Source organism: Stegodyphus dumicola, chromosome X1 (assembly GCF_044657685.1).
Source record: "Stegodyphus dumicola isolate Sdum_Otavi_A_Nest chromosome X1, ASM4465768v1".
Taxonomy (NCBI): Eukaryota; Metazoa; Arthropoda; class Arachnida; order Araneae; family Eresidae; genus Stegodyphus; species Stegodyphus dumicola.
This window is the reverse complement of record NC_140780.1, coordinates 15,513,376-15,530,658: the sequence shown is the minus strand read 5'-3', so window position 1 is coordinate 15,530,658 and position 17,283 is coordinate 15,513,376. Positions and strand designations below refer to the sequence as shown.

The 17,283-nt window shown below is 33.0% G+C and overlaps 1 protein-coding gene across 11 annotated transcripts in view; it reads left to right on the top strand.

Annotated features, from left to right (window-relative positions):
- p120ctn (adherens junction protein p120) overlaps window positions 1-17,283 on the top strand; it is a 443,159-nt gene that overhangs the window by 413,626 nt on the left and 12,250 nt on the right. For all 11 annotated transcript variants that reach the window (XM_085808405.1, XM_085808404.1, XM_085808403.1 and 8 more), the window contains 5 exons: window positions 6,852-7,093; window positions 8,308-8,567; window positions 12,571-12,721; window positions 12,939-13,171; window positions 17,029-17,248. In XM_085808405.1, the coding sequence (XP_085664531.1) occupies window positions 6,852-7,093; window positions 8,308-8,567; window positions 12,571-12,721; window positions 12,939-13,171; window positions 17,029-17,248 (1,106 nt within the window). The remainder of the gene's footprint in view (window positions 1-6,851; window positions 7,094-8,307; window positions 8,568-12,570; window positions 12,722-12,938; window positions 13,172-17,028; window positions 17,249-17,283) is intronic.

The window sequence follows — 17,283 nt, the reverse complement described above, 5'->3', positions numbered from 1 at the left end:
AAAGTAAAATTATAGAATATCAAATATTTTACATTAATGAATGAATTTTAAGCAGGTTTCAAAACTTTTGTTTTTATGTCTGAATACACATTGCTTGAGCATATTACTTGGAAATTTGTCAAGGTCATCCATTGAAATTAAATTACATCTACTTATAGCTGTAGTTAACTACTGTATTTCAGTTTCATCTAAAATATCAGTTAGATTGATGTTTAGTGATTGGCCTACTGTTCGTCCCTATGACTTGGTGCTTTATCATCCTGAAAGATGTAAAAATTATTTTGGAACTACTTAATAGCTCAAGGAAAATTTTCTTGTAAACACATAAATACAGATTACTTATGAAATACCGTGTAAAATAATGTGTAAAGGCATTCAGTGAATGGAATAAAACCATGCTTCATATTGTAAAAGGCTTGGGAAGATGAATTCCATAAAAATAAATGAATATATAAATAATAATGTACCAATAGTTACCAGCATGAGAGATTTCCGCTGTTAAGTACGCGGTAGAAAATTTGTACAATCTTTGAAGAGTATGTAAATTCCCTAGTGCATACATGACAGCATCACCACTCTTTCCTTTTAGAAAGTGAATGTTAAGTTGGTACTTCTTTCATTGATTGTTGATTTGTGTTCAATATTTGATTACCTTGCCCAAGCGTGCTTTACTTCTTGTAAATCTGTTTTGCTCGAGAATCCAATGCTGGTGTGCATCTTAGAGAGAAGTTTATAAGACTTCATGATGCACTTAAAGGTCTAATGTTTTTTATAGCACTGAGATGCATGATTAAAACAATTTTGTGTAAGATAGGGCTTGGCCGCATATTCTATGTTCAGAGCAGAATCTTTCATTTCAGCATTTGGGTAATAAGTGCTTTATCAGCCAATATTTTACAATAGAAGCCCACAAGCGTCCTAGCAGTAAAATCACTTGAGACTGGTGTTTAAACCCAGGTGAGGTAAACAGGCTAGCTGCATGGGTGTTTTTTTTTTTTTTTCCCTTATCATGGATCTGAGCCAATTTCCCTGTGAAAATGCTTCACAAAGGTATTCCATCCCTCAGGCATGTAGCTGTTAAGTTCCTTCCCATAACCAAATAATTCAAATCCAGATTTTCCATCGATTCCACCAGAAAGAACATTCCCGAACATGCCCCGGGTGACTTTCGGCTGTGGAGGGGAGGTACCTTAAACCTGTTGTGTATACTGGTGCATTACAAACCTAATTTCCTTGAAGGAGAACATAAGATGGGCTTTTACAAACATCTAAATTAGCAATTTACAGGGTTTCCATGCTACCTGGAAAACTAGTAGTCTGAGAATTTGAAAATTGACCAGTCAGGGAGTTTAAAAAATTTCAGTCAAAATCTGGAAAAGTCTTTGAATTTTGTACGCAATCCTCAAAAAAGCAATTTTCTTGCCAGCAATGGAAGTGATAATTTTCTTGGTGAATTATGTATCGCATGAGCATTATTTGGATAGCTGGCGTAGTGACAATTTTGGCAGCACCAATCAAATTGCCTTTTAGAAAAGCAAGTTTCTAGTAACCTCGAGAATCCAGAGATTTGCAAGTTGAACGAAAGTAAATTCCCCCCATTCTCATATAAAACAAAATCTCTTAAACCTTCTCTTCTTTCTTAAATGCCTTATTTGACATTTTGCAGTAAAGTAATTATTAATCATCTAAACTAACTGTTTAATACATCTATAATCGCCAAAATACTTTCAATTTTTAACTTTAAGCAATTAACTTTATTTTAAAGTTATTCATAGCATTTAATGTGGCTTCTTCCTTCTTGATTAATTTATTATTAGTTAAAGTTATTCATAGCATTTAATGTGGCTTCTTCCTTCTTGATTTATTTATTATTACTTTCTAATTTCAGGCAATTTTCTCTGGCGCATTTGTGAAACTAGTTCTAGCAGTATGGGGACATACCATCATGAAATTTAGTGTGCATATTTTTTACTTAATGTATTTCGCTAAATAAATATAAAATGCGCTTCAATTTATTTTAAAATATCATTAAATAGATTTCTTTCTTCCTTTAGCTGCAAAATGAAACCGTAATTTATGAAATAAAGAGCAATTATAATCTAAAAAGTATTAAAATTTTTCAAAAAAAAAAAAAAAAGCTTAATATTTATTTGTTTACTTTATTAAACATTTCTTTCAATGTAAGTTGTTAAGTTTTTTTTTTTTTTTTTTTTTTTTTTTTTTTTTTTTTTTTTGCTAAACGCGCATGCGTAAGTTTGTGGCTTTGAGGTCCGGATTATAGATTATTCTGGATAATGGACGTCTGGATTCCAGACTTTGTATTGTATATGAATTACAGACTGAATTTCAAGGCTTTAATATGGCAGTGCTTAATTCACTCGCTGATAAGAACTTTTGTAAATTTACGAACTTTGCTTTGAACTCTTGACTTTGCCAAAATAACAGAGACACCTCTGGATGTAAGGTGCAATTGCACCATAATTCGATGTGTTTGGTGATAAAGGAATAAACTAAATCAACTAGTAAAAACTATGGTAGTTGAAGCTAGTAGCAAAGTAATGATCCAATCCCATGTTATCTATCTGTAAAAAAACAAACTAACAGTTTTTCCTTGTTTTTTTATGTTTATTTGCCATCTTCCTTCCCTCCCCCCAAGGTAACAATTATCAAGTATAATACAAATGTGTTATTCAGAATAAAAAGTGAAGGCATCTTACGTGATGCGTGAAATGATATCGGCATATTTAATTACTATCTGATGTTAGGATTTATTACTGCATTATAAAAGTTTGTTAAATCACAGAGAACTAAATTTAATTCTAGATATGTGTTTGATTCATTAATGGTTAAAGATTTACTATTCAAAATTATTTTACAGGGTTGCCACGCTACCTGGAAAACCGGGAGAACCGGGAAAAGTCAGGGAATTCGAAAATTGACCAAAATATTCAGGGAAAAGTCAGGGAATTTAAGTATTTTTGTCAAAATCTGGAAGAGTCAGGGAAGTTCATACAACGATCCCGCCAAAAAAAAGCGATTTTTGCGCCGACGTCGGAAGAGATAAATTTTTTGGCGAATTATGTATCACGTGAGTGTCATTCGGGTAGCTGGCATAGAGCCAATTTTCGCAGCTCCAATTTGATTGTCTTTTAGAAAGGCAAAGCAAGTTTCCAGATTTTCGAGAATCGCATGTGCAGTGCATGAACTAAAGAAAGTACCTGTTCTCGTATAAAACAAAATGGGTTTAATCCTAGTATACGGTACCATGGAGGTTAGAATCAAAGAATATGTATTGTAAAGAAGGAAAACCTCTCTGCAACAGACGTGGCTCCGTTCCATCATAGAGGGAAACAGCTGTGCATGTCTGATATCTGTCGCCAAAGCTCGAAACCGGTGTCGAAGTTCGAAGGTCACGTTATCAAGAGTTCATAAAATGAATATCGTTTAAAATTTCTTTAACGACTTGCGCTAAAAAGACGTGCCACGCACGTCAAGATGCTTTTGTCTCAAACCATGAGCGACGTGAACACCACGTCGATAAGCATTTATCGAAAATAACGTGGTGTGCACGTCGCCTAACAACAAGATTGTTTATTTCTCGAGTTACAGCTCTGGATTGCACTCGCAGATGCGGAGCGGCGTAAATGAGACACTTTACCGCTTGTTATATTGTAGCACACGGCACCGCAACCGTGAAGTTTAGTCTTAGCGCAAGTGGTTAAACTCTAAAGGAAAAGAAAATATTTTTTGGCGCAAGTAAATTAATTCATGGGTTACTTATTTTCAGGAGGAAAAAAACTACGAAAATCCGTTTTTAAAATTATTGCGTGGATTTTTCGCAGTAATTTTAAAAATGGATTTTCATAGTATTCTTTTTGTCAAAGAGCGTTTCTTCTTAACACGTGTTTCTCAATTTCCTGTACACATCGCGGAGAGGGAAATTCTGGCCGCCAGGTTCCGTCGCCAAATCCCTTGGCAAATTTTCCCTCCGCATTCTAACGGCGTAATAGCATTTTACTTGTATGGAACGTTTTCTTCTTTACATAGACGTTCTTTGGTTAGAATAATAATGGGATTTGGCGACATCATGATGCGCAGTAAACGGGTCATTTTGGTCTTGGCGACAATTTTCAAAATCGTGCCAAAGCCTTACCGTATACTAGAATTTTACCGCAAAATCTTTTTAAACCTTTTTTCTTTTTAATAAATACCTTGCCACTTTGCAGTAAAATAAAAAAATAGTAATCAGTCATCTAGGCTAGCCATGTAATATAACTATATTCGCTAAAATATTGTTGATTATTCTAATTCAATTTTTGAGTAATTATTTGTATGTTATTCATATAATTTAATGTTGCTTCTTCCCTCTAAATTTATTTATTATTAGTAAATAATATTTCCAAATTTCAGGAAATTTTCTCTGGCATAATCCTGAAATTAATTATAGCAGTATGATGACATACCATCACGAAATTTAATGCACATATTTTTTCCTTATGTATGCTGCGAAATAAATATAAAATACCCCAATTTATTAAAATAGATTTCTTTCTTTCGTTTAGCTGCAGAATGTCTGCAAAAAAAACGCCTTATTTTATTCCAGATTGGGAAGATTCTAATCTCAATCTTCAGTGGAGAAAACAACAACAACTATTATAATTATATTTGTGTTTTCAAGTGTTAAGGTGCCTTTTAAGAACATACCTCACGCAAATTAAATTTACCTAAAATCTAACCTAACTATTTAGCATTGCGCTGTGATTTATAAGGACCGGATTAGCCTCATGTTGAACTGGTGATGATCATGAGTAATAATTAAATAAAACATACATTTGTTATCCAATCTATATATCTTAAATTTTATTAAGTTTCTTAAGTGGAAAACTAAACAAAATTATCAAACAAAGTATACCAAGAATAATTAAGAATAAATGTCCTCTGGGATTTGTTGAATAATTAAGTGAATTTGCTACACAATACAAGTAATACCATAATTAATTTACCTCTTAGCACAGCCAACGTACATTACGTGGATAGACTGGAATTTTCTTGAAACACACCTGGAAAACCTGGAAAAGTCAGGGAATTTCATTCTCCTGTTTGAGTGGCAACCCTGATTTTAGTAATTGACAGAAAATTCATCGTAATATGTATGTAATAAAAATATTAAGTTGTGTATAGTTCCTTTTCGTAGTTTATACCACCACCCTTGAAAACAGTAGTGAAACATAAATATATGTTCTAAATTCCCTTCATTTTAGTGTTTCATTTTATTTGTGAAAAGAGCATTTTTCAAATTAGAATATATAAGGAGTGATAAGTAAGTATTCTTGTGCCTATTTACCAATTACATTTGCTAAATTAGCACCAGATTTTCAGCAAAGGAGTATGAGAACCTTGTGAAATGAATGTATCAAGAATGAAAACTGAATTGAGTTTTGTGTTATAATGAACACAAAAAGGCTGAGCTCATCTGATTATGTGAGGTATACAAATGAGTTTCCTCTATTTGAAAAGGTATTTGTTTCAGACAGCCTCCTTCCTCGAAATAATCCACGGTCCATTCAGCAGCACCAGAAAATTGATAAAGATTGTGGTATAGCAGTTTTATAATTTTGTGCATAAATAAAAGCATTTTGCTTTTCGGATGCATTTCCTTGTTTAGTATTGAAATGGCATCATTAAAATTGAATTTTGAAAGAGAATCCAGTTTTTAACAAAAGATTATCAGAATCAAACTGTAAAATGATTGAAAATTTTGTTATGTCAGCAAGTTCAGAAGAAAAGTTAGGCAATGGATGAAGGTTTTAGTAAATCATCAAGGGTTGATATGGTACAAAGTGACTAACTGCTTAAGTGAAGAAAAATTTATTAAGATATAAATTTGCAAAACTAAATTTTACAGTTTTAGGGCCTTTGTAAAATTTTCTCAGCTGGAAATGGTGCTTTAACCTTTTTGCTACAAAGGTATCCAGTATAAGATTTTAAGCAAAATTGGAAATGGCCCAGTTGAAGCATAGCAGTAATGGTGGTGGATCATGTAATGAAAGTACTTTCCCTTCCCCCTTTAAACAGGTATCAAAGAACAGTTGTGTCATCTCCTGCCTGCCTGCATGTTTTCATATAGCCATATTGTGGGGATATTTCAGCAGGTATTGTTATACTCCCCCTTCATCAGGAATGTTAGGCAAGTTCTGGGACAAAGACGGGCGGGATTTTTTCCCTCAATATCCTAGAGAGTTGGGTGGTATCTTTGTGAAGTATTAAACAGAATTTTTAGCAATCAAATTTTGATTACACAACTTGGCAAAGATCTTATTAGTTAGCAAAGAACTTTCACACTTTAAGATCGAAAATTTTCTAAAAGTGTTATCAATCAATCAATTTATTTCACTTGTGACTGTTTATTAACAATGGAAATTAATTTACTTTTATTAAACTTCCAACTTCATAACAAAATTTACCTGTTTAGGAGATGGTGGCTTCACTCATGTTAAAACTGTACTGTACTTAACCTGATGAAAGCATAAATTATACATGTCTGTGTTTATTTAGTTTATCAAAGCATGAGGAATACTTTACTGACTAGAAGTTTTGCTGTATAAAGACCATACAAAAAGTTTAATTTAATATTTAAATAATGCTGAAACTCTTCATAAAATTCTGTACCTTAACAAAAACTTTAAAATGAAAAATATGAAACTAAATTAATACATAGCAAAGCTATTTTCTGACATGCACCATAATGCTAGGAACTTAAGCTTGTTTTATCTTTTTGTCATATGTGCCATCTCTATTGCTGTTGCAATAGTACAGATATTACAGCTAAAAATATATCTTGTACATTTTAGAAATGTCAGTTCAGCTGGTGAATATGCTAGGAAAAAGCTTCGCATCTGTGAAGGTTTGGTTGAAGCCATGGTGTATCTGGTACGCGCAGCAACTGGAAAAAATGATATGGATAATAAAAGTGTTGAAAATTGTGTTTGTGTGTTAAGGAATTTATCGTATCGTTGCCAAGAAGTTGAGGACCCAGATTATGATAAGCACATGTTTCCTCCTGTGCAGTCAAGAGCAAGTGCCCCTATCAGAGGTAATTATAAAACATAATGAGTATAGTTTATAAATCATCAGTAGTTTATTAAGCTAGTTTGCTTTATAACACCTTACACACACAATAGGTACTAACATTGTTATTAATATTTTTACCAGTATCTGTAATGTGCTGTACAAATTTAATTATTTATATAAGAAGTGTAAGAATTTTTATCAAAGTATATTTTAAAATGTTTATTTTGTTATCAGACTTACTATAGCAAAAGAGTACTTTTTTTCAAAATGAAGAGAATTTTCATTCTTGGTCTAGTATTTCCAGAACTAATAAACTTTTTATGAAATTTGATTTGGACCTAAGCTGATATACTGTCTTTCCGTGTGGTGATATAACTAATACTGTAGTTTTCTCTTTTTCTCCTCCTTCTGGTAGCTTGATAGGAACCAATTGTATATTCGTAAATACATTTGATATGTTATTTTCTTACTCTAATTTTTAAATAAAAATATTAATGAATAAATAGCTGGTAAGTATCAAGCTATGGGGGCCTAAGCGGGAAATTTGTAGGGAAGTGTGGTGAATAAGCCATGCAACAATTATTGTTTGCACATGTGATCATGCATAAGGCTCATTGATGCAGAAAGGACTAAGGCAGGTTGTGAAATCAGATAAAAACAGAGGTTAATAAGGGGTATTATCACCTCCAGCAATCTTACAGCTGTCACAATAAAACTTCTTAACTGGAAATGAGATAGTTTATGGGTCCATATGGCAGTTGATCCTATTCCTGCACTAATGCTGCTTTTAGATCTTGAAGGCAGGAGCGGAGTTTCTAAAAGGGTAAAGGCAAGGTGCAGTTGCCCTCCTAAGAGCATTCCGGAGACATTTTGTGTAGGGTTAAGTTTGAAAGACAAATAAAATTGTTTCCCCAGTCCCCCCCTTTTTTTTATAGAATGAAGAAAATTGTATTTTTTTTTTTTTTTTCATTATAAGAGTACAGTAAATAATGCAGTAACCTGATAAATTGTTAATAAAGAGTCTAATTCTTAGTAGATGGAATTAATTTTCACCTTTTATGTGCTTTGTAGATAGTATCCTCATGTTTAGTGTTATGCTGTAGTGTATTTCATCATAATTTAGTCTCGATTTTTTTAACTTAAATTCCTTAATAATCAGTTTCATTTATGTATATCAATTACTATAAAATTAGAAAAATATGAAGATCTGTCTCATAAAGTATAATTTCTTTTCAGCTGTTGGGGAAAATCTTGGCTGCTTTGGTGCTAATAAAAAGAAAAAAGAGGCTGCCCAAGCAGCAGAAAAGCAACGAAGAGAAGGCGTCCCACTTACAAAAAATCCAATTAGTCAGTCTGATCCTGTAGGTGGTATGGCATTACTGTGGCAGCCAGAAGTAGTACAGTGTTATTTGTCGCTTCTATCTGGTTGCTCAAATCCAGAAACCCTTGAAGCTGCTGCTGGTGCTATTCAGAATTTAGCTGCTTGTTATTGGCAGGTTTGTATGATTTTATGTTAATGTTGTTATATTTTCCACTTTTTTGAAAATTTGATTATATATTTTATAGAAAGGCAACTATTAGCCTTGTATTGTAATAATTTCTCATATATCTACTATAATGAGTGTCAGCTACAACCTACTGAATATTCTCTGTGAGAAATCGGTATATTGCACTTCCAGGGAGGGACGGACAGTATTTTGTCATTCAATTTCTAATGTGAAACATGGATGTTGCTGTTTTCACAAAATGCATTTTAAAACTGAAAATTTTTTCTCATCCCTTTGAGTTAGATTTTCTTTGCATTATGTTTTGCATATTTTACATTTCTCTTAGAAAATTACCTCTTTTCTGGCTTAAAACTGAACACAAATTCTAGAATATTGAGGAATCTGTGACAGTATCAAATTTCTAACAAATATGATGATGATACATCCAGAACATATACTCTTGTTTTAGATGTATTATATAAGAGGTGCATCAGATAAATTATGCCCACCAGCGGCCAAACGGTAAAGTTGCTGAATGCTAATTGTTCAGTCCGCGTTGCAAATTCTAGGGAAAGGGCTGGCTGCTTGGGTGTATTCATGGTTTTTCTCCATGTGTAATGTGTATACAAGCCCAGTTCCCTTAGACAGTCCTCCACAAAGGCATTCATCCCCTTTGATAAATAGCCCTCAAGCTCTTTGCTCTAATTAAGTAAACCAAACTATTATGAGTTCTTGAGTGGAATGCTGTATAGTATTTCAGAATCATAATGCATGCAGTCAAATATTGACTTTTCCATGGCTGTATACCATGCCATAACTTTCAAAATCTGAATGGACTAGAATCTAAATCTCTGTATTCATAAATCATGTGCTTCTAAAAAAATACTTATTCTTTTTTTTTCTTTTTTCCTTTTCCTTTATTTGGAATGCCTCAACTGACACATATAAAGCTTGTGAACAAATTATCTGTGTTGCTATTTCTTCCTGCTTTGCTGATCAGAAATATAAGCTGTATCTGTTTATTATTACGTAGATTATTTAATTGAAAGTATTCAACCAAATGCTTCTTAGTATAATCTTCCATTTTTGATGCATATTACTACTGCTTGGAATCCTGCTTGTAACATCTGACATGTGAGTAGAGTTATACAGCTGTCTTTCAGATATGATTTATATCCCACACATACTGTTGTATCAAGCATTTTCCAAGAATTCATCCTTAGAACTGGGCATTCCTCATAGATGTACCGTTTTCAACAAACTAAAACTGTTGCCAGATAGTGTGATTTAGCACCAGCGATGGATAAATGGAAAATCATAAACAAACATAAATCTTCACTATCGTTTTATGTAAGTCAGATTAATCCAGTTTAGTTTTTGTAAAGAAGGATGCTGCATTATGGAAAAATGATTGAAATTTGCCTTCAATTGAATGGCATGATGTGCAGTATTTTCAGTTATGATATCTTAGCATCAAGAAAAGTGTGCAAAATATATTTTAAGTGGCATAAGTATGCAATTGTATTTGAAAATGGGTAGACAGGGGCAATGGAATGTGAAAATTATCATAAATGATTTAAGTTTTTTGGGACCGAGGGGGGGGGTATTCTATGTATGTAACCTGTGTCTGTTGATTATCTTACCAAATTTAAAAGTAGTCTACTTTTAAACTTCTGCCAAAGTGGTTGGTTAGAAGTTTGGCAGGATCTCTGCTGACTTTTGCAGATTCAAATTTCACAATCGATTAAGGTGTTTTAATTTTCATGTGTTTAAAGTCTATGAAAATTCGTTGACTTAATGTCTGAAATTCATTTTTCTTTTTCAGTATTTTAACATGATCTTAAATGTGAGCTTTTAATGACAAAGTGAAAGTATTTATGATTTTTGAATGGAAATCATTTGACATTTCCTGAGGTTTTGAATAATCAAGCTTTCACTATACTAACCCATCATGAGTAGAATCTGTTGCACATTTCTGTAGGCTAAACTGCTTCAGCTAGTCAGTCAAGCAGGTACAGGTATAGGTGGGGCAACAAACGAATTTTTCATCATTGGTAGTACAGGTGTAGTCCTGCTACAATATTAAGCTCATTAAGGTTCATCTGAGTTTTGATGGAGAATATTCCAAGTAGTGCAGTTCAACAGTCTTCTGTTCCTCTATGTCCACTGCCAACCATTTGAAAGGATTTTTAGCTCACTTTGTATTTTGAGTGCCCGCTTACTGCACAGACACTATATACTGACAAGCATCCTTGCCTTCTCTGGGATTTGAACCTGAGCCCAGTGTTACAGCAGCCAGGAGCACTAACCACTGTACTAGTCAAGATGGCAGCCAGTCAAACAGCTAAGGTTAAAGCAAGGCCTGCATATTTTCGTTTCATTGATATGTTAGGTATCATTGGGCCTTGCTAACTGTTTAGCACCATCCCAGTTTTGATGGAGAATACGCCCCATGGGCAGTCATTGGTCTCTTACCCATCTTTCCTTACCATAAAGAGGACATTCAGCTCGCCATTTATTTTAAGTGCCGTTTTGCCACATAAACACTGTACACTTACAAACATACATGTCTTTTCCAGGATTCAAACTCAGGTAGATTGATATGGCAGTCAGCCTTACTAATAACTGTATCATCTGGATAGCAGCAGTCAGTCAAACAGCAGCTGTCATAAAATTTAAACAGGTAACATTTTAATGAGTGGGGCTTAACTAAAAGGTGCAGAGTTTACTGCATGTGGTCTAGTAATGAAAGCCATGTGTAAATATGGTTATAAATCAGTTGAATGCAGAAAATCTCCCATGAATGTTTCTGTTCCCTAAGGCAAGTAACTGTTCATTATTTTGTCATGGTAACCCTCCATTGAATTATATCAAATACACTAAAACCTCTATCAACTGAGGTCTCTATTAACAAAGCCTTGAATCATTGGGATAATGTAATAACATTCAGAAAGAGTATAATGAGAATCAGTAATGTTTGTGAATTCTTTTATCAGTGATGAGCCATTTAATAACTTTCCTGTTATATTTTATGATAAAGGTATAGTTTACATGTATTAAATATCAAGGCGACACCAGCTATTAGTTTGTATGCATGTTTGAAAGGATAAAAGGATGTGAACACACCACTGGAGACGGAATTTCAGAATGGATAAATATCGAAAACAGCAAACCAAGTTTTCAGAATTTTGAGTGATAAATTTGCACCATTAATCTGGAAAAAAGTAGAAATTGCAGCAATGAGAGTGGTTTTGAGAATATGGATGAAATGGAAATGAACTATGTGAATATTGACCATGTTCCAAGCATTAAGTAAATATAAGTTGATAATTTTTTGTGTTTCTCCTATGGATTTTTTACTGATAGAAAGATACCGTAGTCACATATGGCAAACAGGTGAAGGACTGTTACAGAGAAGAAAAATCTTTTTAATAAAAATGCATGAAGAAATTTGACAAATTTCAAAAATTGCATAAATTTTGATGTAGTTAGTTTATTTCAGTTTTTTCTTGAAAATTTTTGTCACAAAATATCTTGTATGGATTATTCGCTTAATTGAAGGAAATAAATTTTACTGATAAAAGAATTTCTAAATGCAAATTTCAGAACTCGCACATTTATTCTTTAAAATTCCAAATAAACAATTTCAGAAAACTTTGCGGAAGAAAAAATTGGTATATTTTAAAATTTAGTTTCTGGTAACCAAGTTTTCAATTAGTCAAAGTTTCAATCTCAGTTACTCGAATGATTGAGTTTCTGGTGCAGTTTAATTCAGTTGTAGATATTTGCTGCATTTTTAAACATCTAAGTGTACTATATATTGCTATTATGCTGAGAATAACTTTTCTGCTTCTTTTAATATTAAACCATTGTTATTTAAAAAATGAATGCTTATTTGAGCAATTTTTACTGTGAATATCTGTGATAAATTTAGGAATAAAAATGGAAATTTGTTATAAATGTTTTACTGTGTATGCTTTCTGTGCTTTAAATGTTATCTTAATATTTCCAGCCTAGCATTGATATTAGAGCTTCTGTGAGGAAAGATAAGGGATTACCAGTTTTTGTTGAACTTCTGAGAATGCAGGTGGATAGAGTAGTTTGCGCAGTTGCTACAGCTTTAAGGAATTTAGCTGTAGATCCAAGGAATAAAGATCTGATTGGTAAGATATGTAGGGAATCTAATTTTGAATCTGGTTTCACTTTTAAAGTCCTATGTTGCGGTTTTATGTGTACTATGTATTAATATTTATTGCGCAAAAGTTTCTTGCATTGAAACTTGATCAGTAAAATCAGACCTTCCTAGTTCTTAAATAATTAAATATATGAATGTTTATATATACATTATATATTGTTTTACCTTCTTATACTTTATTTTAGGAAATTATGCCATGAAAGATCTAGTTCTAAAACTTCCAAATGGCAGTCCTCAACATGATGCTGGTACATCAGATGATACAATTGCTGCAGTTCTGGCAACTCTGAATGAAGTTGTGGCAAAGCAAAGTGACTTTGCACGTTCATTCTTACAGTTTGGTGGTGTAGAACGACTTAACCAAATTACTCAGCAGAAAGGCACATATTCTCCCAGAGTTGTCAAATTTGCCTCTCAGGTACTAAATTATGTGATATTGGAAGATATATCAACTATCATCTTAACTTTCAGAATAAGGGTGTATTCAAAGACACAGTTAATTTATCTTTTTTTGTATAATTTAGAACTTGGGCTTTAGGTGTAAAGAATTTAAAGTAAACATAAAATGTTCAGTGAAAACATGTTTACCTTATATGAAAAGTTTTTTGAATCAAGTGTTCTAATAAAATCATATATGTTCCATTTTTTTACCCTTTGTTTTCATATTATAGAGATACTTAATATTATTGATCTCTACTCTCTGCTGTGGAAATGCATATTTGACAAAACTTGCATTGAAAGATGCAAAGTTTTAATCACATGACTGTTGTGTGCTAATGAGCAAAAAGAAAAGGTCAGTGTCTTATGATTACACTCATGCCATGAATTGATATATCACTTAAATTCTGAAGGTTATGCCGATGTGACGTGGATGTTATATAAACTATGTTAGGTTTTAGTATGTGCTTGTTAAAGCTGCTTTTTGTATGTTTTTATTAAAAATCGTTGGGGTAAATGTACTCTCCATGATTATGAAAGAGGTAAAAATTTTTCAAAAATGCAGAGGTTCAGTGAATAGTGGCCTTGATAAATGTTCTTGAAATTTTTCAGAAAACTATGCTGTGTTGTGCAATTTATGACTTTTCAGTCTCTCACAGAACTAGTGACAACTACAAGTTGCAATTAAACAAGGTGAGGCCATTTGTATTATAACTACAGAGCTTTTATTACACAGGGTGGGACACGATATTCATGTATGTATGCTGACCACGTGAATTCTGTTTTTCGATTGATATTTCCCAAGCCCCCCAAAAATATAGCCATGCTATAGCCAGGGGTGTTTGTGCTCCGAGGAAACCCTGGAATTCCGGGGATTTTGAACTTTGATACCCGGAAATTCCGGGGATCGTCATTCAAAAGGAAGTAGGAATAATAATGAATTATTTATTTTGATCTGGGTAATTTTGTTTGCTTTAAAAGCAGAAAACGCAAGGTCAGTGAGTGTGGTGAAAACTTTTCCTTTCTTTCTCCAAAGGCAGTGATAATGCGTGAAAAGGGGGGGAACTTCTTTTTTGTTCTTTCCTTATTGCGAGTTATGACTCATTCCCCCGGTTCTCGGACATTCTCTTCTGGATTCTTTTCGGCAAGTAGGCACAGCAGAAAAAAAAAGGGAGAGACTTTGTTCGACTAGATGTGCGATCACGTGATTCTGGGTTCAAAGGTCTTATCTCTCCTGTTGTGGCGCCAATAAGTAGAGAAGGGGGATTTTTCACCGTATTAGCTATTTGTCATTGATCGCTTCTCAACTTTTTTTCCTCCGCTGTGTAAAATTTTCATTTCATTTATTGATGCACGTGTAAATTTTTCGTTTTGTTTATTGAAATATTTTTTTATTTATGTATGCAAGAGAATTTCACTATGAAATTTCTCGATATAAATAGTGATATTATACAATTAGAAGAAGGTGTCCGGAATGCATTTAGGTGGAATTGGATTGAACGGAGAGATGGTAATGGGGATACCATCGGCACATGGTGCAAGAAAATAAATGTTGCTGGACAAGGATATTGTGTTTTTTGTAACTGCTGAAGTATGGTGGGGAAGGATTCAAGGCTTTCACAAATCATTCTAAAACTGTGACGCACATAAAATATTCAAAGTGCATTAGACATTCAATGACGTTAAGTAATTATGCTAATTAAAAAAATACTGATGACTTACTGGAGACTCGCTCGGCCATTGGATATAGTGACAAGAAAAGCACGCCAAGATGTATTAATAACTTTGTGTGATGTACGTATCGAAATGTCAAAAGCATTATTTAGCTGAAAAATCTAAAGAACGGCTACAATCTACCCTATTCCACTTTTACCAGTTACGCTCGACTATCCAAAATTTTCAAATATTCGGCAATTTCCAAGTAAGCCGGTTAGTTAAGCTTTTACTGTTAAAGGATGACTGCATGAAGCAATTTCCTGTCTTCTAATTTCCGAAATGTTCCTTTTTTGAACTTATTTTTACTTAAATTACTTTGTTTGCAATATCTGTTAAGGGAAAACTGTTATACAATGAAAATTTAGAAAATGTTCAGAATTTTGATTAGAGTTAATTTATTTAAATATATGAGTGGGAAAATCTATTTTTGTGTTAAGCGAATATAATAAATATGGCTTATTATTAGTTATTTTCTCTATTTTAAACTGAAATTTCATCATTAAATCTTGTAAAATAATTTAGTTCTGCTTAGTTTTTTTTTCTCTCATTCTAAACTAGTTCTGTAAATTGAACTGTTATTTGCAATTTAAAAAAAAAAAAAAGAATGCAATTGTTTTCAATGGTTTGAGTAATGCTCATTCTCTCTTAATAAATACTGAATTTGTCATATTTTAAGTTACAAGTCATAATTTTTCTTTTAAGGTTATGTGTAATGTAATTAGACAAGTGCTTTTTTTGTTTTGAAAAGTGCTTAATTTTTTAGCTAAAATGTGGCTACGAACCCTGTCTAAGCTGTGGCTGCTGAGGAACATGTTTTGTGTTAACTGATATAGAATAAGTATCTTATAGTACACATTCAGTACTGCGGTGTGATGACAAAATAGTTTATAACTTAACCATGTTAACTCATATTCAAGAATTCAAAATTTTAACTTATTCAAGTGTAAACTTTGGTTTCATGTGTAAGTAGCAATTCAGTGCGTCATTTTTCTACATATTTACTGTGGGCTTTGTGCTTTTGCTCATCCTCCATTATATGATAGTTTAGTTTGATGTTATAGCCCATGTACTGTTCTATTTATTACCTTATAATGGATTAAGATCGCTGAATACTTAAATACTTGGGCTTAAAGGCCCAGGCAAACTGCCTGACTGGTTTTAGTGGCTAGCATGTCAATAAAATCCACTTTCCCTCAGAAAGTCCTCAACAAAGGCATCCCTCCCTGTAGACAGATAGCCCTGATGTGCTTTATCATATTCAAATAACTAAACCATAGATAATGTTTGGGCCATAGTTGCACTGAATCGAAAATTGGTTCTATGTGAAGACATTAATTTCCATTCTAAATTGTTCATTTGTCCTCAGTTTCTGTTCCAGAGCTGCTCCAGGCAGAAAAATATTTGTTGTTCACAGTTGTGTGTATTTCTCTTAGATTTTACTTTTGATGATCAGTTGATTCAGTGAGTTTGAATAAAATAGATCTGCAACAACTCATGCTTAGTAAATCAAATACTTCTTGCTATGACTCAAACCATGAAGTAAGAATATTTTTTGCTGCTGTATTAAGTATACGAAAACCAGAATACTATAGTTATGCAACAGAAAATTCTTTTATTGTATTACACAACTTTTTATTGACTTTTGTGGGTGACATATGATTCGAAAATGTGAAACAGTCTCTGCCTTTACTTCCCCCAAAAACAAAGAACCTAGTTCAATAAACTGTTGTTGCTGGAAACTTGAATTATGGAAATTTAGAGATTCTATTATACCAGGGCAACTGGTGACTTAACAAAAGTTTAGTGTTCTTTTCTATGAGTTAAATAAAATGAAAATTGATGAAAAAAATTTGTGGGGAAGCAATCTTTTTGCATATTGATGAGTTAAAAAGTGTATAATTTGAAGAATGTGGTGAGCACTTTCTGCTAATCTTTTACATATTATAGATTAAAGTAGTTCATGCAAATAAAATTAATACATTGTTTGCTGCTTTTTTCTGATGTAGAGGAAATGGTAGTTTTCAAATTATATAAATGGACTGGAGGGAATGTATTCTTTTAAATAAAGTTTTATTAATATTGTCAACTTTATTGTTTCAGTCATCAAATTTTTTTTTCCAGTTATTATTTAACATGTGGCAGCATCAAGAACTTCGTGAAGCGTACAAAAAAGCAGGGTGGAAGGAATCTCACTTCATACCAAAATCTATGGCAGTACGAAATTCTCTTTCTTCTCCTACTGGAGCAAATAGTACTCTAAATCGCCCTGTCAGTACCCAGGGTGGGACTAAATATGAAGACCGTACATTACCACATGGGACTGAGCTCAATTCTACTGCTGGTGTGTTTAAATTTTTCTTCTTCAACATGTACTGT